The 20,253-nt window shown below is 40.4% G+C and overlaps 2 protein-coding genes across 2 annotated transcripts in view; both read left to right on the plus strand.

The window, feature by feature from the left end:
• Positions 1–6,866: 6,866 nt before the first annotated feature.
• On the plus strand, positions 6,867–11,137 carry proca1 (protein interacting with cyclin A1). The gene is made up of 4 exons (XM_044031381.1): positions 6,867–7,570; positions 8,130–8,262; positions 9,065–9,199; positions 9,320–11,137. The coding sequence occupies exons 1-4, from the start codon at positions 7,066–7,068 to the stop codon at positions 10,962–10,964; spliced, it is 2,418 nt and encodes an 805-aa protein (XP_043887316.1). The 5' UTR covers positions 6,867–7,065; the 3' UTR covers positions 10,965–11,137.
• A 1,352-nt stretch (positions 11,138–12,489) lies between these two features.
• pitpnm3 (PITPNM family member 3) overlaps positions 12,490–20,253 on the plus strand; it is a 36,324-nt gene continuing 28,560 nt past the window's right edge. Inside the window, 4 exon segments of the mRNA XM_044032272.1 lie at positions 12,490–12,506; positions 13,574–13,784; positions 16,350–16,457; positions 17,019–17,209. Of these exon segments, the coding sequence (XP_043888207.1) occupies positions 12,490–12,506; positions 13,574–13,784; positions 16,350–16,457; positions 17,019–17,209 (527 nt within the window).

Consider the following 20,253-nt stretch of genomic DNA (forward strand, 5'->3'; position numbering starts at 1 on the left):
GAGGGAGGCACATATCAGGTTCCAGCAGGGAGAAGAACGGTGGGTGGGAAGAAGCTGTTAATATAAGTGATTTTTTTGGGGGGGGGCCTATTTTTATGAGATTTTTTGGGCGGGATGGGTCTTTTTTTACGAGATTTTTTTTCACGTGCTGTTTTTATGTTATTAGGGGGTCTGTTTTGACGAGATTTTTTTTCCGGGGTCTGTTCTTACTAGATTTTTTTTCGGGTCTGTTCTTACGAGATTTTTTTTCGGGTCTGTTCTTACGAGATTTTTTTCCGGGTCTGTTTTTACAAAAAAAATTTCAGGGTCTGAGATTTTACTACCGTAGATTCTTTGGGGGGGTAATCTGTAATCTACATAATCTTTTGCCCTTTATAAAAGTATAAATTTAAGTCATCAATCTAAATAAAAGAATGTTAAATTTGGCTAACATATGATATGACAGTGTATTTTGTACATTTTTGGAGGTGAATGTTTTGATGTATGGATCATTTAAAATTGAATATAATTTTAATAATAATAATGAGAAGAAGAAGAAGCAGAGTGGAAGCATGGACACACTCATTTAAAGAGTGATTAAATAAAATGTAGAGCGGGACGACAAGATAAAAGTTAAACACATTTTTTTCCCCCCACATATTATACATCTAAACAGTTCCACTCGTGTTATAAAGACCCTGTGAAAATGTCTTCTTTGTCCTCAGGTGTTTATTAAAACCAGAGGACGCTCACTGTCTCTGCTGTCTCAGATGACACTAATGAAACATAAAAACCGTGACCTCACTGTACGTCTCCAGCTCTCAGACTGAAAACACGACATCCGTTATTAAACAAACTGGAAAGTGAAATTCCACCCCAGTCTTTTTACAACAGAGTCAAACAGCTCTCGCCTGTGTTCATGTTTCACCAACTCCACTTTCTCACACTTTAGACTCTGAACCCGGCGAACTGACTTAGACGCTTTTGAATTCTACTATCAACTGGGACTGCACGCAGTCATGATAGGGTCCTCGTGTCCCCACGCAAGTCTGGCAGTGAATCAATGTATCAATGTATGCCGAATTTATGGGGCAATTCCACTTTCGTGGCGAATGATCAAAATTCGCCAAAACACTGAGGGTTGCCATTCAAAACGGCGTGGACCCTTTTTGATTTTTCACCTTTAGTGTGTCTAGTACAACTTGGCGTGTTTTTGTGTCGGTACGACAAACACGCTTGGACAAGATAGCTCGTTTACGTAAATTGCCAAAATTCAAAATGGCCGACTTCCTATTGAGTCGAGGCCATGGCTACAGTCGACTTTTTTGTTCATCTTGGTCTATAACATCTTCCCACCAAGTTTTGGGAAATTCGGTGGAACTGAATTTTACCTCCGTTTTCACCTTAGGCAGCGCTATAGAAAATGACCCTCAAAAATGACTGCAAAGCCACGGATATAATAATAACCTGAAGGATTAACAATAGGTTCCTTGCACAGATTCGTGCCAGGAGCTGTTTGTTTGGGCCCCTGCTATTCGTGGCTTGGGCCCTACTTACTATTAAAAAATCCATTAATTTTTCCCTTGCAAACAAGCACTGGTGACGTGAAAAAACACAATCAAAACAAACGGATAGAGGGGAGAAATCAGCATTTTTCGCTTGACCAATATTCAGGGGTTGACACTGTTGGTGGTGGTGATGGAATATGGAGGCCACAAGGGGGCAGTGTAAACAAACTATGATTTGAACATCATGCAGACTTTTTACCACCTAATAACAAAAACTAATGTAAAACCTATTTTTGACCCATTGAATCTGTGGTTTTGTGCTGAGCAGCTGCCACAAAATAGTCTTTTTTCAGAGATTAAGTTTGAAAAGAAAATGTTGAGACTTGAATTTCATGTGTGGACAGAACTGCTGTCATATTTTATATTGTTACATATTCTATCCATTCTCTTTTATCTAATTTTTTTTTATAGTTTAATCATTAGTTATAGATTTGCATTTGTAGACTAGTGCATTGTTTATGGGGTGTTTTCTTTTAAGAAGATGATTGTTCAGATTTTCTTCCCGATTCGGTCCTCTCTGACAATCGTTCTGATTTTAGGCTGATTTGAAGAGATTATCTGGCCAAATTATCCCACAGTGTGAAGGATTAAAAGACGCAATTTTAACTCATCTTCCCAGGTTTCAAATAAGTCGTCTGAAAATGGTGAATGGGCGTGAAATATTGGAAATGGGAGGTGCTAAAAACAGAGCAAAAAAAAAAAAAACTTGTATTAGGCCATGTGGTGCCAGATTTTTTAGGGTCTGTTTTCACAAGATTTTTTTCGGGGTCTTATTCTTCTAAAAAAAATAAAAATTTCAGGGTGTTTTTATGAGATGTTTTTTTTCAGGGTCTGTTTTTACGAGATTTTTTTTCGGGTTCTGATTTTACAAGATTTTTTGGGGGTCTGTTTTTACGAGATTTTTTGTGGTGTCTTGTTTTTACGAGATTTTTTTCCGGGGTCTTGCTTTTACGAGATTTTTTTTGTTTGTTGTTTAAGTTGTTTAATCTCATAAAAAAAGAGCCTTTTTAAAAATTATTTTAGGTTTATTCCTGTCTGTCTCACGCTGCGGGAGTCAATAAAGTACACATCACATGAAGAGTCACCTTTCTGCTTTTGCTGCTGTGTTAGTTTCCTGATGAACAGCAGGATTAACCTTCTCCTCCTCCACCGCCTCTCTCGTAGAAGTGGTCGAATGTTGCCTCTGGTGATTTTACATCATTTCTCTCCGCCTTCCTACAATCCGATTTCAGTGCCTTGAGGAGGCTGGACCTCAGAGTAAAGACCAGCCATGTGACAAAAACCCTGGGCTGATTAATAAGAAAAGACGAGGAAACAGAAGCAGAGCTGCGGCTTTGTTTTCTCCACCCAAACAATCTGACAAAGGTCAGAAGTAAATCTGGTTCTGTGCTAACCAGCTGTCTCTTTTTAATAAAATAGCCTGAGCAGAACATTTTGATGTAGAAATTGTTCAAATGGGCTGAAAATTGTAGCAGGAGGTGAAAGCAATAGCCGGGATTCGCTGACTCAGCATTTCTGGCATTTTTGACCACCCACTGCTTCCACATTTCTGATCAAAGTCAGACAAGAGTTCCTCTCATTTTCATCGGGGGGAAAATTCAACTCCCACAACTTTGGTCGCTAACTGTTCCGATTAAAATCAGCTGTAATACAGTATTTTGAAGTACCCATGGAAACAGAAAATCAATAATAGGGAATTGAATAATCTGCAATTTCATAATTTTTGGTGGGTAACTTCTCCCACAGTTCAGATCTTATTATGCTTGATGCAGCGATCGAAATTTGAATTGTGACCCCATTGGCTTTCCATACAATTGGTGTGGCGTTAACGTCACTACTTTTTACCTTTTTTAACGTTTTTTACCATGCTCCCTGAACACAGCACCAATGTGAACTCTCATCGGGATCTGTTTTTACAAGATTTTTTGGGGGGAGATGATTTTCCATTGACAAGATTTTTGGGGGATTTTCAGATTTTTCTGGGGTCTGATTATTTTTCAGGGTCTGTTTTACAAGATTTTTAGGGGTCAGATTTTACAAGATTTTTTGGGGGTCTGTTTTTACGAGATTTTTTCCGGGGTCTGATTTTTATGAGATTTATTTCCTAACGTATGAAGATCATTAAAATAACTTTGAATGGTATGAAACAATATATGGTATTAACAATATAAATAGTTTGAAATTGTGTAAACAGGAAAACAATAGGTGGCTCAGCAATGACTGAGAAATCAAATAACTGCCAATATATAAAAAACTATAGTCTTCAATCAGTGAGTCAGCATTTCTGCCATTTTTTGGTTGCTAACAGCTCCTACAGTTCAGATCAAACTCAGATGATAAGGAGAGAAACATGTGGAACATTTTGTTTAAATTGACTAAAAAATGTAGAAGGCGAAAGCTACTAAAAATATTTAACACGAGAAAACAATAGTTGGGTATAGATTCCCAAATAATTACCACTGGCTCAGTGTCATACTAATGAGTTGGTGACTGGTTAGTGTATATCAGGTTTTGATTGATTTGTTCGCTTGATTACTGGAATGAGATTTGTGTGAGTCGTCTCTCGGCCTTTGGCTCGGTTGCTCGGTCAGCGTGGTTCTCCACATTCCACACTGAGAGTAGGAGGAGGAGTTTTTTTTTTTTCTTTCCTGCGGCTTTACAATGTGATTTAGGTCATCGCCAAATTCTCTCTGCCCGTTCTGTGGCATCTGAACGATGTCCAATCTCCTGGGTCGGCAGAATCACCCCATGCCTGTTACCATGGGAAGCGGGGCGAGCCAGAACCTCCTCCTCCTCCATGCATGTTCCCGAAGTAAATCTCCTCTTTCAAGGGCTGTGTGTGTGTGTGTGTGTGTGTGTGTGTGAGGGGGGTTGGGAGGTAACTCACGGTCATTCCTCTCTGCAGTGATGGAGGTTAATGTGACACACACACACACAAGTTTGTGCAGCTATTCTTCTCAGGATGCTGCATTGACTTCCGTTCATTTAAACAAAGCCTTATCGCTAACCTTAACCATAACCATAACCAGTTAATAATAGTTAACCCTAAGCTTATCCTAACCTCAGTTCTCTGCCTCGTTATGTAGGACCAGGTTTTTCCATGAGGACCTGTCAAGGTCAGTGTTTATGCCAGAAAAAAACAAACAATACTACTACCAACTAGGACCACTCATAGGCCTCGCCCCACGCAACCCGTCACATCCGATGACTGTGACAAATTTCATATAGTGCTGTTTACGTTAAAGCTTTCAAAAAGTGGGGTTTTAAACTAGTTTTCCTGCCATTTTAATGTCAACTTTATCAGAGGGCTGAGGCCATGCCTTTTGACGTAGAGAAATTTGATAACTTTTAATCATTAACTTGTCTGGAACATATGGACCGAGTTTGACGCGGCTAGCTCAAACCAGCTAGGACAAGTCAGTTCAATTGCATGACTTCTGGGTGGGCGGAGCAAATGGAAGTACATTAGAAATTTGATTGTACCAAGTTTGGTTAAAATCGGAACAACTATGTATGACTTAGATGCAATCGAAAAAATTATATTAAATATATAAATTATAGATATATTATAGATAGATAGATAGATATTATATATATAAACATATATATATCTATAGATATAGATAGATTAAATAGAAAAAAATATACATTTTTGCATTTAACACAATTTTGGCCATATTTGTCAATATTTCCAAAATATTCCTCAAGAAACTTTGGATTAAGCCCGACACACTCACCAAATTTCCTGATCTGACGACTTTTAGCTGACCGTAACCCGACTTCTGGGGGCGCTATATAGCCCTGGGGCTACAAACATGTTTGTGCCCTATGCCACAATTGCCAAATTTCAAGAGTTTCTTTGTGTATCATACTTCCAGCTATGTGAAGAATATGAATAAATTTGTGAGTTATTGTTAACATTGACACAAATCTAATTCTATTGTATATCCCTTGACATAATATAATCTTAAACTGTTTTTGACCAGTGTTAATTTTACAGTCATGATAGGGCCCTCGCGTCCCCACACAAGTCGGGACTGCAGCAGTTCCCTGACCTCACTTTTGAATCTGATCATTTATGCAGGGCGCAAGTCGCAAAAATTCTAAACGGCCGACTTCCTATTGAGTTGAGGCCATGGTCATGGGCGACTTTTTTGTCCGTCTCGATCTATAACATCTCCCCACCAAGTTTCGGGAAATTCGGTCGAACTCAATGTATGCCAAATTTATAGGGCACTTCCTGTTTCATGGCAAAAATGCAGAGGGTTGCCGTGGCCACGCCGTTTTGAATCTGCAAAAACCTTTTTGATTTTTCACCTTTGACCTGTCTAATACAAATTGGTGTTTTTGTTTTTTTTGGACTTGGACGAGTTCGCTCATTTACGTAAATCGTCAAAATTATATTGCCACAAGTACATTTTCTATCAGAAAATGACTTTTGATACTTAAGTACAGTACACTTAAGATACTTTATACAAGACTGCTGATTGTAAAGTGTCAAATTGTATGAATTATTGTTTTTATTTCATTTTTTAAACTAAAATCAGTCCTCATCATACATATCAAACATTAACGTTTTTAATCCTTAATTTGCCATGTTTTTGTCATGATGCAGCGAAAATAGTGATTTGAATGGGTTTCAATGAGGACCTTTTTGTGCGTAAGGTGTGTTAGTGTGAGTATTTTAGTTAAGATTTTTTATAGTAGACTAAAAACAAAAAAAATACATGAAATGCAAAACCTGGCATACATTTTTAACAATACGCATGGAATTAAAGGAATTAATCTCTGGATTAGTGTAGAATTGTATTGTTTTTGGTATGAATTTAACACAAAAACAGTAGTGATCACACTTTAGAATCGTGTCGACAAAAAGGTGAACTAATCATCAAGTAATCAGTCCAGTAAATAATAATTAACTAATGATTAGTTAACACACTGTAAAACCTGATGAGTTCATTTGCCACTCGTTACTACCATAATCAATTTATGGTCTATATTTATATAGAGTTTTTCATTTACAGTTTTCACCCATTCATACATCTTTCATACCCACAGCCCCTTTAATTGAAAGACAACTCACTCACTTCCATACACACTAACTCACTCACACACACAGAGCCAGGAATTGAACCCACAACCTTCCAGTTGAGAGACATCTCACAGTTCACTGATCCGCCATGGCTCAATCCTAACTCCTCACTTTGTTAACACTTTTACTAGTAGTAATTTTCTGGTAAAATACTTCTTACAAAAATAGTACATTTTACTCTTTTATTGGTTTTAATCCGAGTTGTGGTTCATTTTGGGTTTTAACGTTGAACTCTCTTCCACGCAGGGCAAAGGTCCACTGTGGCTCCTCCCACTGCCGTCATTGATCGTATCAAAAATCGCGCCACTCAAGCGTGGCTTTAAAAGTGGAAGGGCAGCCGCAGTCTCGAGCGCTGGGGGGAAAGGTCCTTTGCGTGGAGCTGTCTCCGTTACGCGTGGTGCTGAAGACAGTGCCACTCGCCGCATCATGTGGTGCGTCCTCTTCGTCTTTCTGTCTTATCTGGACAGGAACCTGGTGAAGGGACACTTCGTGGACGCGGAGGTGCAAAGCAGAGACATGTTGTCCGCTCGCGGCGGCGGCGGCGGCACCTGGTGCGCAAAAGTGCCCGCCGTGGCGCGCGAGAACTCCTTGTACCAGGTGTCAGACGGAGCCGAGGTGGTGTCCTCTGTCCTCAGTCCCTCGGGAGTCTTGGTGGACTGCAGCGTCAGCGTGAACCACACGGAGGTGAAGGCGTTCATGAACGAGTGCAGGCTGGAGCTGGAGCTGGAGGAGGTGGTGGTGGAGGAGGAGGAGGAGGTGGCGCGTTTTACGCGCATGAATGAAGCCAAAAGAATGTGTCGCGAGCTCCATGAGAGGAAACAAGAGTCTGGTGATGAGGACAAGGTTTTAAAAAGATCCAGGAGAGGCTTCACGTATCCTGGGACACTTTGGTGTGGAGCTGGGAACATGGCTGACCACTATGAGCAGCTGGGTATGACCAGTCACACTTTCAATACGTTTATGTATGTTACCAGATTAAAGGAAATGTAGTGGAGTATATGTAAAAGTACACAATTTATTTAGGAAATGTAGTAAAAGTACACAATTTAAATTTAGCGGAGTAAAAGTACACACATTATTGAGGAAATCTAGTAAACGTTCACAATTGATTGGGGAAATGTAGTAAAATTACACAATTTATTAATAAAATATAGCAAAAATTCACTATTTTCAAAATGAAGTAAAAGTACACAATTTAAATTTAGTGGAGTAAAAGTACACACATTATTGAGGAAATGTAGTAAAAGTACACACATTATTTAGGAAATGTAGTAAAAATACACACTTTATTTAGGAAATGTAGTGAAAGTTTTATTCTGGAGTAGGTTCCATGAACACATGTGGAACAGAGAGACAGAGAACTTCATGAGAATGAAGAGAATCGTGGCTTTTGTGCAGATATGGAGGAACTGAAACAAGTCTTTGTGTGTGTGTGTGTAGTATTTAACAAAGGTTTGACCTCTGTGACCTCTGTGACCTCATGTTTGTAGGAGACTTTGCAGGGACGGACAGCTGCTGTCGGACACACGATCACTGTCCTCATGTCATCCACGCCTTTTCCTCCAAATACGGCTACGCCAACTTCAAGTGGCACTCCATCTGTCACTGTGACTGTGACACCGAGTGAGTCCAACTCAACTGAACTAGTCCTAAATGAATAATCCCTTCATCCAAACCATTTATTTAACAGATTATTAGATCATGAGTGGTTTCAGAATATAATGATTTCAGAGTCATTCCAAAGCCTTTTGGTCCAGATACAGCTGCGACTGACGGTGGTCGGGCAAGTTGTTTTTTCAACTGGAAGGTTGTGGGTTCAGTTCCTGGCCCTGCTCATCTATATGTGTCCTTGCATTAAAAGTGAGCAATTTAACTAGGAAGTGTAGTAAAAGTACACACTTTATTAAGGAAATATAGTTAAAGTACACAATATATTTACGAAATGTATTAAAAGTAGGTAATGTAAAAGTACACATTTTATGCAGGAAATGTAGCAATAGTACATAATTTATGTAGGAAATGTAGTAAAAGTACGCACTTTATTTATTGACATTTTTTTAAATCTAGTACAAGTACACTATATTTTAGGAAATGTAGTAAATAATACAGTATTTAGGAAATATAGTAAAAGTACACAATTTATTTACAAAATGTAGTAAAAGTAGACAATGTTTTAGGAAATGTAAAAGTACACAATCTATTTACGAAAATTTAGGAAATGTAGTAAAAGTAAATTTTTTTAGGAAATGTAGTAAAAGTACATATTTTTTTAAGGAAATGTAGTAAAAGTACAATTTTTTAGGAAATGTAGTAATAGTACACACTTTATCTAGGAAAATAAAGTGTGTAGTTCAGTCTTAGTTAGAAACTGCAGACTGAGCAGTTCATAGTTTCATCGTCTTTTCTCTTCTCGGTCAAACCGCAGGTTGAAATCTTGTCTGAGGAAAGTTAACGACACGTCCTCCAGAGTCGTGGGTCAGGCGTTCTTCAACGTTATCGGTGTGCCGTGCTTTGAGTTAATCTATGAAGAGCAGTGTGCAGAGCGGCACTGGTACGGCCTGTGAGTATGCGCACACCCACAAGATCAACGTTTAAGAAGCTTTGCGGCATATTTCTGCGTTCAAATTGCCTCACTAATCCTCCCATTCATTCTCTGCCTCTCTCTCTCCTTCTTACATAGGTGTAAGCGATATGAGAAGCTCCCCATTGCTGTGATGAAAGAGCCGGTGCCCTACGACTACGGCGGTATTGATGTCATTGACGAGCTGACATTGGCTCCTCCCACCAAGAAGAGCAAGGAGGAGGAAGAGGAGAAACCTGAGAGCACAACTCAGTCCACGGTGTCAGGCCACGAAGAGCCTTCGCTCACCAACGTCGTCACGGCGGCCGAGGACTTCATCAAAGTCCTCGCCACCGTCTCCACCTCCCAAAGCTCCTCCTCCGCCGACTCCGACAAAGGCGAGGCGCAGGGCTCCGAGAAGAAGAAGAAGAAGAAGAACACAGGGGGGAATAAGAAGAAGAAGCAGAAGAAGAAAACCAAGAAGCAAAAAGGAAAAGGGAGGAAGAGGAAGCAGAAACCTGAGGTGGGCTCTAAAACTGAGGAGGGCGCTGCGGTTTCGCCCACTGGTGGCAAAACAGGGGAAGTGATCGCTCTGAGTAACTTCATCAACGAGTCGCACAGACACGACCAGTCGAGTAGAAACGAAAACAGAGTTGCTGACAGTGAATATGAGCTCAGAGGAAAAGACGAGCCCTACAATGAAGTCATGAAAGATGAACCAGCCGACGACAAGGATACCGCTCCCGTTACGTCGCCCGTGATTGTCCAGACGAAGCCGACTGTGACGGACACTGATGCGCCGACAGAAGAAACCACACCTTCTACTTCAACAAACATGGCAATGGTTCCTCTTAAAGGACAAATAAAAGAAGGGCCGAGGAAGGGAAGGAGAAAGAAGCACGAGAAAGTTCCGGTTCTTTCTCCTGACGGACTTGTAACGAACACAACAGACAACTCGGGCGGCACGCCTGCCCCCACCGTCGTTACCATAACGACGACGACACAGCCCGAGCAACAAAGCCTTGAAAAAGGACCCGTCAGTGCTGGAATCCTGAAAGTCAAAAGGAACAGGTCAAAGGAGAGAGGAGGCAGAGAGGGGAGGAAAAAAAGGAGGAGAGGTGGCACCATTGTGGCCGCCAGCCCCGAACATTCCTCTGCGGACGATCTGAAAGTGATCCCTCTCCACGGTGCTCCAGACGTCACCCCGGTTTCTCACCGGCTGGACGCTCACGCCACAGCTTTGAACTCTTCCTTTAGTGTTTTGGAAAGGCCAAAAGAGAGAGGAGTCAAACGGAGGAAAACAAAGGTGCCTCCTTCAGAAGAATCTTACGATAACATTGCGCCGTTTATTGAAACAACTCCCGACTCCAGCGGTGGCCCGAACGTCAACGCAACATCTGCTGCGATCAGTCACCTGCCCTTCATAACAGTTCACCCTACAGTTCATGTGAAGCGTCACCGGCACACATTCAGACAGCAGAGGAAGTCGAAAAAGAAAGTGGCCTCAGCGGCGGCGGCCGCTCCCGTCAACAACGGAGCTTCTGTCCTGGCACAAACTGAATGCACGCCACTGACATTCACGGACGCGCAATCCAAAGTCACTGCCGCCGAAGAGCTCGGTCCGCGGAGGTTTGAGACAACGGCCCGCTGGACTACGTCAGCGTCTCCCGACATGAGCCCGATTCAGCTTTCCATCGAGAGGGTGAAGGCACAATTTAACAGGAAGAAGAGGAGGAAAGCTGCGATGTTCTTCAGGCAACAGTGAGCCTCGCCCGCAGCTACAGGAAGAGCTCCTGAATGAGCTAAATTACACATTTAAATAAATGAAATAGAGTCTTTGGTTCAGCATTTCAGTCTCAGACATTTACGATTTTTCAATTGTATCGTGAAAATCACTTAATTCTGTCTAATAAAAAATTCCAAGTGATTGTAAATATATATCGCACAGTGTTTGTGTTTGTGGTGAACGAAGGAAAATCATTTAGGCTAACTTCTGATTCACAGTCACGTTGTTATAATCTGATTCAGTTCCGATTCATTAAAGCTAACATTTGATGTCTCACGCTCAAAACTACAAGACCTAGCCTAATTAGCTTTTAGCATGTCGTCATAACAACAGCAACAAAATAAACTGTGCTAATTAAACAAACTATGATGTGTACGTTCATAGTATATTCGAGTAGCAGTTTCCAGTCTTTAAGCTAAGCTAACTTAAATGTAAACGTTTAGCTTCACATTCAGTGGCTCCTGTTTTCAGGAGCCTTACATTTAGCGTGACACTGGTGGCATCAGTTTTTGTGCTAATTAAACAAATTAGATCTGATGTTTAAACTACTGAGCCATGGACGTGATGGTAGATACGGTATGTTTTGTTAGACACAGTGAGGCAAGTAGTTTCCAGTCTTTTAGCTAAGCTAACTTAACTGTTAGCATTAGGTTCATATGGTGCATTCCATTTACACCATAAGTCAGAACTTGGGCGACGTCACGTCCAAGTTGACTGCGTTCAAGGTCAGAAGTCGTTAACAACCCCCACCATGAACACATACTGTATATCTCAGGCAAGCCAATGTTAGCAATACCAATTTATGACAACACAGTATTTTGCACACACAAACAACATAGCAACACACCTATGGAGCTAGAACAGTGACAGTAAACCGAGGTATTGAAAATAAATATAAATATTGGTATTGAAACAACAAGTTTTGTCACTGAAAAAATTATTTTATTTCATTTTGATATTTTTATACATTATGGTGTTCTCAGTTCTCCTAAGATCCGAGCTACTTCCAATAAAGCTTTTCAACTTAACTCATCTCTGACTCCAGAAACTCCATCCTTGGCCGGCTCACCTAATAATCAAATCCCAGCAACAATAAGGACTTAATGACCCTCACTTGTCCAGATGCAGAGTGTGCTGCAAATCAATAAAAGTGGACGCCATGGATGAAGCAGCTCTTATAAGTTGCCCACCCATCTTAAGCTGTGTCATTACAATCAGTCCCTGAATTTGAGAGAATTGGTCCTGGAAAGTCCGTGAATCTGTGTGATCACTTACAGTGGTGCCAACAACTTCAAACAGCTTTCTGCCACAGAGATGCACAAGAAGAAAACACAAGCTAAAGGTAAATCTAATATATATATATTTTTACCAACTTCTGAAGCTGAAGAAATCTGTATGTCATACGATGACACGCTGCTTTACTCATTTACTGTGGGGGGTTTATTTTGCTATGAAATCATCATGTCAGGAAGAAGTGATGTGCATATTTTTATATAGTAGCTCCATGGTTCTCAAACTGTGGTACAACCTGGGTTTGGTGGTAGTTTGTCTTTTTGACTTGTTTTGGTTCATGTTAACTTCTCTTTTCCTTCTTTAGTCCCACATGTCTTGGTTCTTTTGCTGTTTTGGGGGGCTCCATGTGTATGTGTGTTTATGGAAAACATCTTAAAAACGAAAACGATTCTCAAAAATAGATCCATGAATGAATAAAAGTGCTGCTTGGTTTGTTCTCTTTGAACACAATATTGCAAAAGCTGTTCCATCTATGAAATCTTTATTCATCACACAACATTTAAGAAAGTGCTCACTGCCCTCCAGTGGTTACAACAAGGAGTTACATCACCCGCTACATATTTGATTTTGAATGAATTCAAACAACCCAGAATCTTAATGCATTCTTCCATAAAATGAATCAAAAAGTTCAAGGTAAAACATGAAGGTCAAATTATCATATCAATGGCTTTGTTGTCACATTTTATACTATGACTTTTTTGTCAAATGTTGAACGACATACTATACTATAACTTTTTTGTCAAATTTTGGACGACATACTATACTATGACTTTCATGTCAAATTTACGACGACATACTATATTATGGCTTTTTTGTAACATTTTGGATGACATACTATACTATGACTTTTTTGTGGAAATTTGGACAACATACTATACTATGTCTTTTTTTGTCAAATTTTGGCTAAAACGTGACTAAAACTATCACATACAGAAATGACTAAAACGTGACTAAATCTATCACATATAGAAATGACTAAAACGTGACTAAAACTATCACGTATAGAAATGACTAAAACGTGACTAAAACTATTACGTATAGAAATGACTAAAACGTGACCAAAAACTATCACATGTGAAACTCCCCAACCTGGCAGCCCCGAGCTCCCTGAGAGCTGTCAATCAAAGTCCAGTGGCTCCGCCCCCGAAAAGTGTCAAAATCTTAATAATAAGTTTCCTCGGGCGGAGTCTGGATGCCGGCGAGTACGCGACGTCATCCGGAGAATCTCAGCGCCGTCGCGTCCGTGCATTGACTTGAACTCAGCATCACACACTGGACCTTTAAGGAAAACTAAGTGTGTGTTTTTCTCTCCTCAGTCTGAATCCTTACAGCTACGATGAGAGCTGCGTCTCCAGCAGCGTGGACCACCTCCCGCTCGCCGCCCTCCCCCTCCTCGCCATCGTCTCTCCGCGTTACCAGGACGCCGTGGCAACCGTCATCGCCCGAGCCAACCAGGTGTACCGCAGCTTCCTGCAGTCGGAGGACGGACAGGGCTTCAGCGGTCAGGTCAGTGGTGTTTCCTTCAGGAGAGGTCAGAGGTGAAGTGTGTGCAGTGTGTGTGTGAGTGGGCTGTGGTCAGCTCAGAGGCTGCTGTTGAGGTAATAAAGTCCCCGCCCTCGCACTGCTGCTCGTCACAAACTTCAAGTGTGTAATTGAAATAATAATGTGTTCTTCGCGGAGCCGTCGTCGTATTATTGACTTCTTTTTTATTCTTACGGCAGAAACTGAAACCACAATAAACTTAAATTTATGAGCTGGAAAAATCCATAAAAACCTGGGTTTTTTTTATCCTCACAGAGCTGCTTTTTAGGAGCCATGAAACACTATATTTAGAAAAGGAGTTCTCGACTGAAAACGTCTCTAAACACCACTCCTGTGTTTTCAGCTGGAGACGACAACATATTCACAAATTTGGGGAAACGATGACGTCACAGCCTTAACTCTTACAGCTCTTACGTTTGCTGTCGTGATCTTTGACGCTGTCCTCGTCTTCGTCTTCGTCTTCTTCTTGTGTTTAGAGTTTTATAGCCGTGTTCTAATCCACAGACTGGATCGTCCAGAGTGTGCGTTTGTCAGAACCCTGGTCTAAAGCTAAAGAAGAAGGAGCAGCATCCTTTTTCACCTGTCCATGTCTGTCTCTCAGCCTCAGAGAGCGACACTGAAAAACCTTTAAAGAATGAAAAAGACGATGAAGGGAAAGTTCTGTGGATCAGACCTGAATTCCTTGTTTTCACAAACATGATCGTTTCCTCACATATGAAGCTCGTTCAGCCGTGAACCATGTGATTGTGACTGTGGAGCAGAGCGAGAGAGAGAGAAGGTCACGCTGCTGCTGCTGCTGCTGCATCGTCTTCTTCACCATTCATGTTCACAATGCGCGTATTTCATGAATTCATGAGGAATTTAATTCAGAACCACGTCTGACAGGACCACACGGTGGTGTAGTGGTTAGCACTCTCGCCTTGCAGCGAGAAGACCCGGGTTCGAGCCCCGGTTGGAACAAGGGCCTTTCTGCATGGAGTTTGCATGTTCTCCCCGTGTGTGCGTGGGTTCTCTCCGGGTTCTCCGGCTTCCTCCCACAGTCCAAAAACATGCAATGTGGGGATTAGGTGAATTGGACACTCTAAATTAACCATAGGAATGAGTGTGAGAGTGAATGGTTGTTTGTCTCTAGCTGTGTGTGGCCCTGCGATGGACTGGCGAACTGTCCAGGGTGTACCCCGCCTATCGCCCGATGTAGCTGAGATTGGCACAGCACCCCCCGCGACCCTCTGGTGGAGGATAAAGCGGTTAGATGATGACTGACTGACCACGTCTGACAATCTGAGCTTCAGCAGTGAAGTCACTTTGATAGAAGACGATTTATTTTCTACAATTAACATTAAAAAGGCAAGAAGTCACAGTGAGTGATGTTCACAGTGATGTTTCCAACACTTTGGAGGAATTTGGGGTCTGAATTTTAAAGCAAGATATTGTGACCCTGCTTACAAAATAAATGTTTACATGATCTCGTAACTAATGTACAGACATATCTGTTATCTTATGTTATTATTATTATTTACAAGAGATAATACATGACTACATAAAACATAGACTCATTAATCTGAAGCAAAAGTCATCTCCTGTGACCCATCTGTGGGCCAGAGTTTGAGAACCACTGTCCCTTTAAAGTGCGTTTAAAGGGTTTGTCTCTGTGTTGGACGTGAGGAGACGTCGTTAGTTCTGACTAAAGACATTAAAAAGAGACAGAAATGTGTGTGTTTATTAGAATAATCATCATCTGACTGTTTTATTTATGGTATTTGTTCAAATCTGTGGACGTTTTTATTTCATCATGTTTTTGTTCCATGACGAGTCGACTTTTGTCTTTATTACCTTTATTGTAACGATAATAACGATAATGTCTCTTTCTTCCCCTGCAGCTCGTCTCATAATAACTTTTTAATAGTTTACCGCCTGATGATGATGGAAACATTAAAGCTGCTGCTGCTTATCACAAAAACAGGATCTTTGCTGCGGATTCATTTGAAGCCAGAGTTTTTCCCACAATGCACTGCGTCCCTCTGGTGATGTCGTATTTTTCTGACCCAGAAAAACTAACGCTGCTACTTTCTAAATAATAAAAATGCTCAGGTTCAGTGAACTCTTATTTAAATCTCTTTATTTACTTTCTTTGTGTTCACTCATGATTCAGTGCATTTAAAAATAAAACATTCAAATATAACGTCCTTTTTTAGCATCATATTTCCTCGCTATTTCAGCTGCTTAGAGGCCGATAATTAGAACATGTTTAACGCAGCACTCGTTAAAAGGTTTGAGGTCAAACACAAAGTCTAAAAAGGATGAAATATTATAGCGGTATATAAATAAATAAATGAAAAAAGGCGATAGACTGAGTCCGTGTTGATAAATGTGTGATTTTTTAACACGTCCAGGAAAATTAAAATAATCACCAAACACCGTGACGACCGATCTGTTTGTTTACACTGTTAAAAATACTCAACAGTGAAGTAAACAAAACACAGGCGACAAAATAACGTTTTAATATTAAATCCCGTGTTTCCTGTGCAGGTGTGTCTGATGGGCGACTGTGTGGGCGGAGTCCTGTGCTTCGACGCGCTGTGCTTCAGTAACCAGCAGAGATGCGGCAGCAGGAACGACAGCACCGAGAGCCTCAAGGTAACAAGATGTTAACAATGTTAACGTCTGTGGAAAGGACATTTCATGTTCACTGGTGATACATGAGATTGAGAATAATCCAGATTATATGTCTGCTTCTGCTATCTGTCACTACGATTCACACGCAACAGTTCACACCATGAATAAACACTAGGGGTCAGTGGAGAGAAAAATCTCTGACAGAAACAGACTGTGCAGCATCTGCCGAGACGGGTTGTGGTGAAAGGAAAAACAGTCTGAAGATGTGACTCGGAAATCTGACTTTAATCTCAGAATTATGAGGGAAAAATGTCAATATTCTGTGTTTAAAGTCTGAAGTTTGACTTTTTTTCTTAGTGTTTTCTTGGAGAAAAAAAGTTTATATTCTGGATTTTGAGAAAAAGCAAACTTTCTTAAGTCAGTTTTCTGAGAAAAAATAAATACGCATTAATATTCTGATTTTAAAGTCAGAATTTCCTCACAAAAAAAGGGGATTTTTTTTTTTCTGAATTTTAAATTGGAATTTTGAGAAAATGGTCTCTTTCCAGGGTCTGAGTGTCAGTCTTTATTTATACCTCTCAGGAAAACTCGGGGGGTCTGAACAGAGACTCCAGTCCTGGTCTAAGCTCCAGTAAAAGACTGAGCAAGAGCAACATCGACGTCTCTGCACCGAACGAAGGTCACGGTCAGACGGAGCCGCCGCTGAGTCGCAAACAGAGCGACTCGTACGACGGAGACACTTCGTCCACCGGACAACACGGATTCTTCTCCAGGTCTCACACACACACACACACACACACACACACACGTATGAATGTTTGATGTTCACTTTAGTTCCTGACTTATTCATTATTAAACCTAAAAATGGCCTGAACTGGAAAACAAATATGACGAGGACTTTATTGAAACTGTTGAGTTTCTTCTTCTTCTTTGACGTGAATCACTGATTCTAGAATTGAAACTTTCTCCAATATCGTCCAAAAATAAAGCACATGTGTCCGTCCTCGTGAAAATCGTCATGTTTTAAAGCTGGTGCAGAGGCAAAAGTTAAAAGTTAACACGACTTTGGTTTAATGATATTTCGAGCAGAGCTGGGATTTCCGCCGGATCTCGAGGAGTTGTTCTTTTCAAAGAGTCGTTCAAAAGACTCGACTCGTTCTTAGATTTCATTGTTTCAAACTAACTGATTTTTATCAACAAAATAATCACTTATGAGGTAAAATTTGGATCAGAGTGATTCAAACTTTCACATCCCAACAATATATACTTGACTGCTGTAATATTGTTTATGTACAGTATACAAGACATGAAAAAACAGAAAAGTTAAAGTCTGTGACATTAAAATGGACAAAGACAAATTTTAATCAACTAATGAACTAATGGAGACACTGGAGAGACAAGACGAGACGAGACGAGACGAGAGGAGACGCACAAGTGCGAGCAGAGAGTGAGTCAGAAAAAGGAGCTAATAATTGAAAAGAGACAATTTAATATAACAAAACAAATGTCAAATCTCAGCCAGTGAAACGTTCTGTCTCGAGTAACTTCATCAGAACAATGAGACACAATTCACTGCTGACTCAACAGAGACTTTATCGGGTTCTTAAACGTCAAACAAACAGTCTGTTTGAACAAACAACAACAAATAAAGAATGAACTTACTGTCTTTTATCTTCTGCACTGAAGACGTTCTCCTGTCAAAGTGCGATATAACGTCACAGTTTATGTTTGAAAGCTGAATGTTGTGAGGAGATTTAAATGGATGAATAATAAGTCATTTACAGGTCGTCATGGTCAGTGTGTTACTGTGAAAGCAAGCTGTCAGTGGGCGGGGCCTCTGTGCTGATCCCGCCCCTGCTTGCTGACCTTATGACAGTTTTGCATTTGTCTTCCTCTGTGTCCGTACACTGTCTGATTTCTGTTATATACATTATATACATTTATATACATTATGTACATATATACATTATATACACTTATACATTATATACATATATACACATATGTATATACATCATATACATATATACATAGACACACACATACATTATATACCTATATAATATACTTTATATACGTATATCCACATATACATTACATACATATATACATTATATATATACACACACATACATTATATACATATATCCACATATACATTATATATATACACATATATATATACACACACATACATTATATACACACATGCATTATATACATATATTATATACTTTATATACATATATCCACATATACATTATATACACACATACATTATATACATTATATATACACACACATACATTATATACACACATACATTATATACATATATACACATATACATTATATACACACATACATTATATACATTATAAACATTATATACATTATATACATAAATACATAGGCTGAGGTGTGTGTTATGGTTTGTGTATAAAAATGATCAGAGGCGATTTTCACCCGCTCAGCTTGCAACAAAGATGAGATCAGATGTTCAGATTGTTATTGATGTCTTTGTCGTTCATGTAATCATCCAGATGTTGCACTCGTCCAGTTTGTCCTGGAATGTGTCTCTGTGTGTGTGTGTGTGTGTGTGTGTCTCTGCTGCTGCGTCTCCTCTTCATCAGTATGTGCAGCTCGACTGCTCGGCCTCTGCTCGTCTATAAATAGCCTGTTTGTGCCACTGAGTCTGTGCTGCGGGTAAATTTAGCTTGGTCACGGAACCTGCAGGGGCTTTTGCTGCCATGTTGATTCAATTCATGTAACCAGTGTTCCCACTCTCCATCACACACACACACACACACACACACACACAGACACTTCACAGTTCCACCAGTCTGTGTTCATGGCACCTCAGCCCTCGCCTTTCACTTCTTGTTTCACTCCTGATTAAGCTGCAGTCTGCGTTCATGTGGAGGGAAGCCCCCACTCTGTTCTCTCTGCTCGTCCCCGTGGATTTTCCCACTCACCAGTGGAGCTTATTAAAACTGCATTTCACCCCCATTATCCCCCCCGTTTCCACCTGTGGTTCACTGACGTTCCTCCTGCTTTGGACCTGACTGAGAATCACACTCGCAGCATTTCAGTAATCCAGTCAGACTCTTTCCAAAGATGCACAGATGTTCTAGATGTTCATTTAAAGCAGAGCGATGCAGGATTTTTACCCTAGTTTATCATCTTCAGAGTGAAGATAAAGACAGCTTTAAACCGAACAATGTAACCTTAATGACCTTGAGTTTAACACGTTAACATAGACCAAACCAAGTCATTTGTACGAGTGGAAGATTCGACGCATGCTGTATGAGAGTCTGGGGAAAAAAAGAACAGAGCGAGAGATTAAAAATGGAAAGAAGTGAACGACGCGGTGCATGGAAAAGAGAGAGAAGTCACTAATTAAAAAATGGAAGCAAAAATACAAACAAAGCAGCGCTGATTTAGCTGGAGACAGTTGGCTAATGTCTTTGTCCCCGCGCAGGATTAATGAGGAAATCTCGTCTCACTGGAGAACAGATGAGGCAGAGACGAGTCTGTTCAAACAGCTGTGAGAAGATGAGTGAAGACGATTCTGAGAAACAGCCACGATGAGTCCAAACAAAGTGTCGTTCAGATAAATCAACTGTGAAAGGAATAATTCAGATGATTTACTTTTAATCACCTGAGGCCGCAGCTAATGGACTTTATTTCAGTCTGTATTGTCTTTTTTGTATCAATAGAACAATAGAACTGATTAATAATAGGTTCCTTTTCACATGTTAGGTTAAACAAACCAATAAATCCTCCACATCCACTCCCCGTACTCCAAAAAGTAAAG

Source organism: Solea senegalensis, linkage group LG8 (genome assembly GCF_019176455.1).
Source record: "Solea senegalensis isolate Sse05_10M linkage group LG8, IFAPA_SoseM_1, whole genome shotgun sequence".
NCBI lineage: Eukaryota > Metazoa > Chordata > Actinopteri > Pleuronectiformes > Soleidae > Solea > Solea senegalensis.

Excerpts from the sequence above, each read along its gene's own strand:
- proca1 (XM_044031381.1), top strand. The coding sequence starts at position 7,066 with ATGTGGTGCGTCCTCTTCGTCTTTCTGTCTTATCTGGACAGGAACCTG. Across the intron at positions 7,571-8,129 it reads TGACCACTATGAGCAGCTGG|GAGACTTTGCAGGGACGGAC; the intron begins GTATGACCAGTC and ends TCATGTTTGTAG. Across the intron at positions 8,263-9,064 it reads CACTGTGACTGTGACACCGA|GTTGAAATCTTGTCTGAGGA; the intron begins GTGAGTCCAACT and ends GTCAAACCGCAG.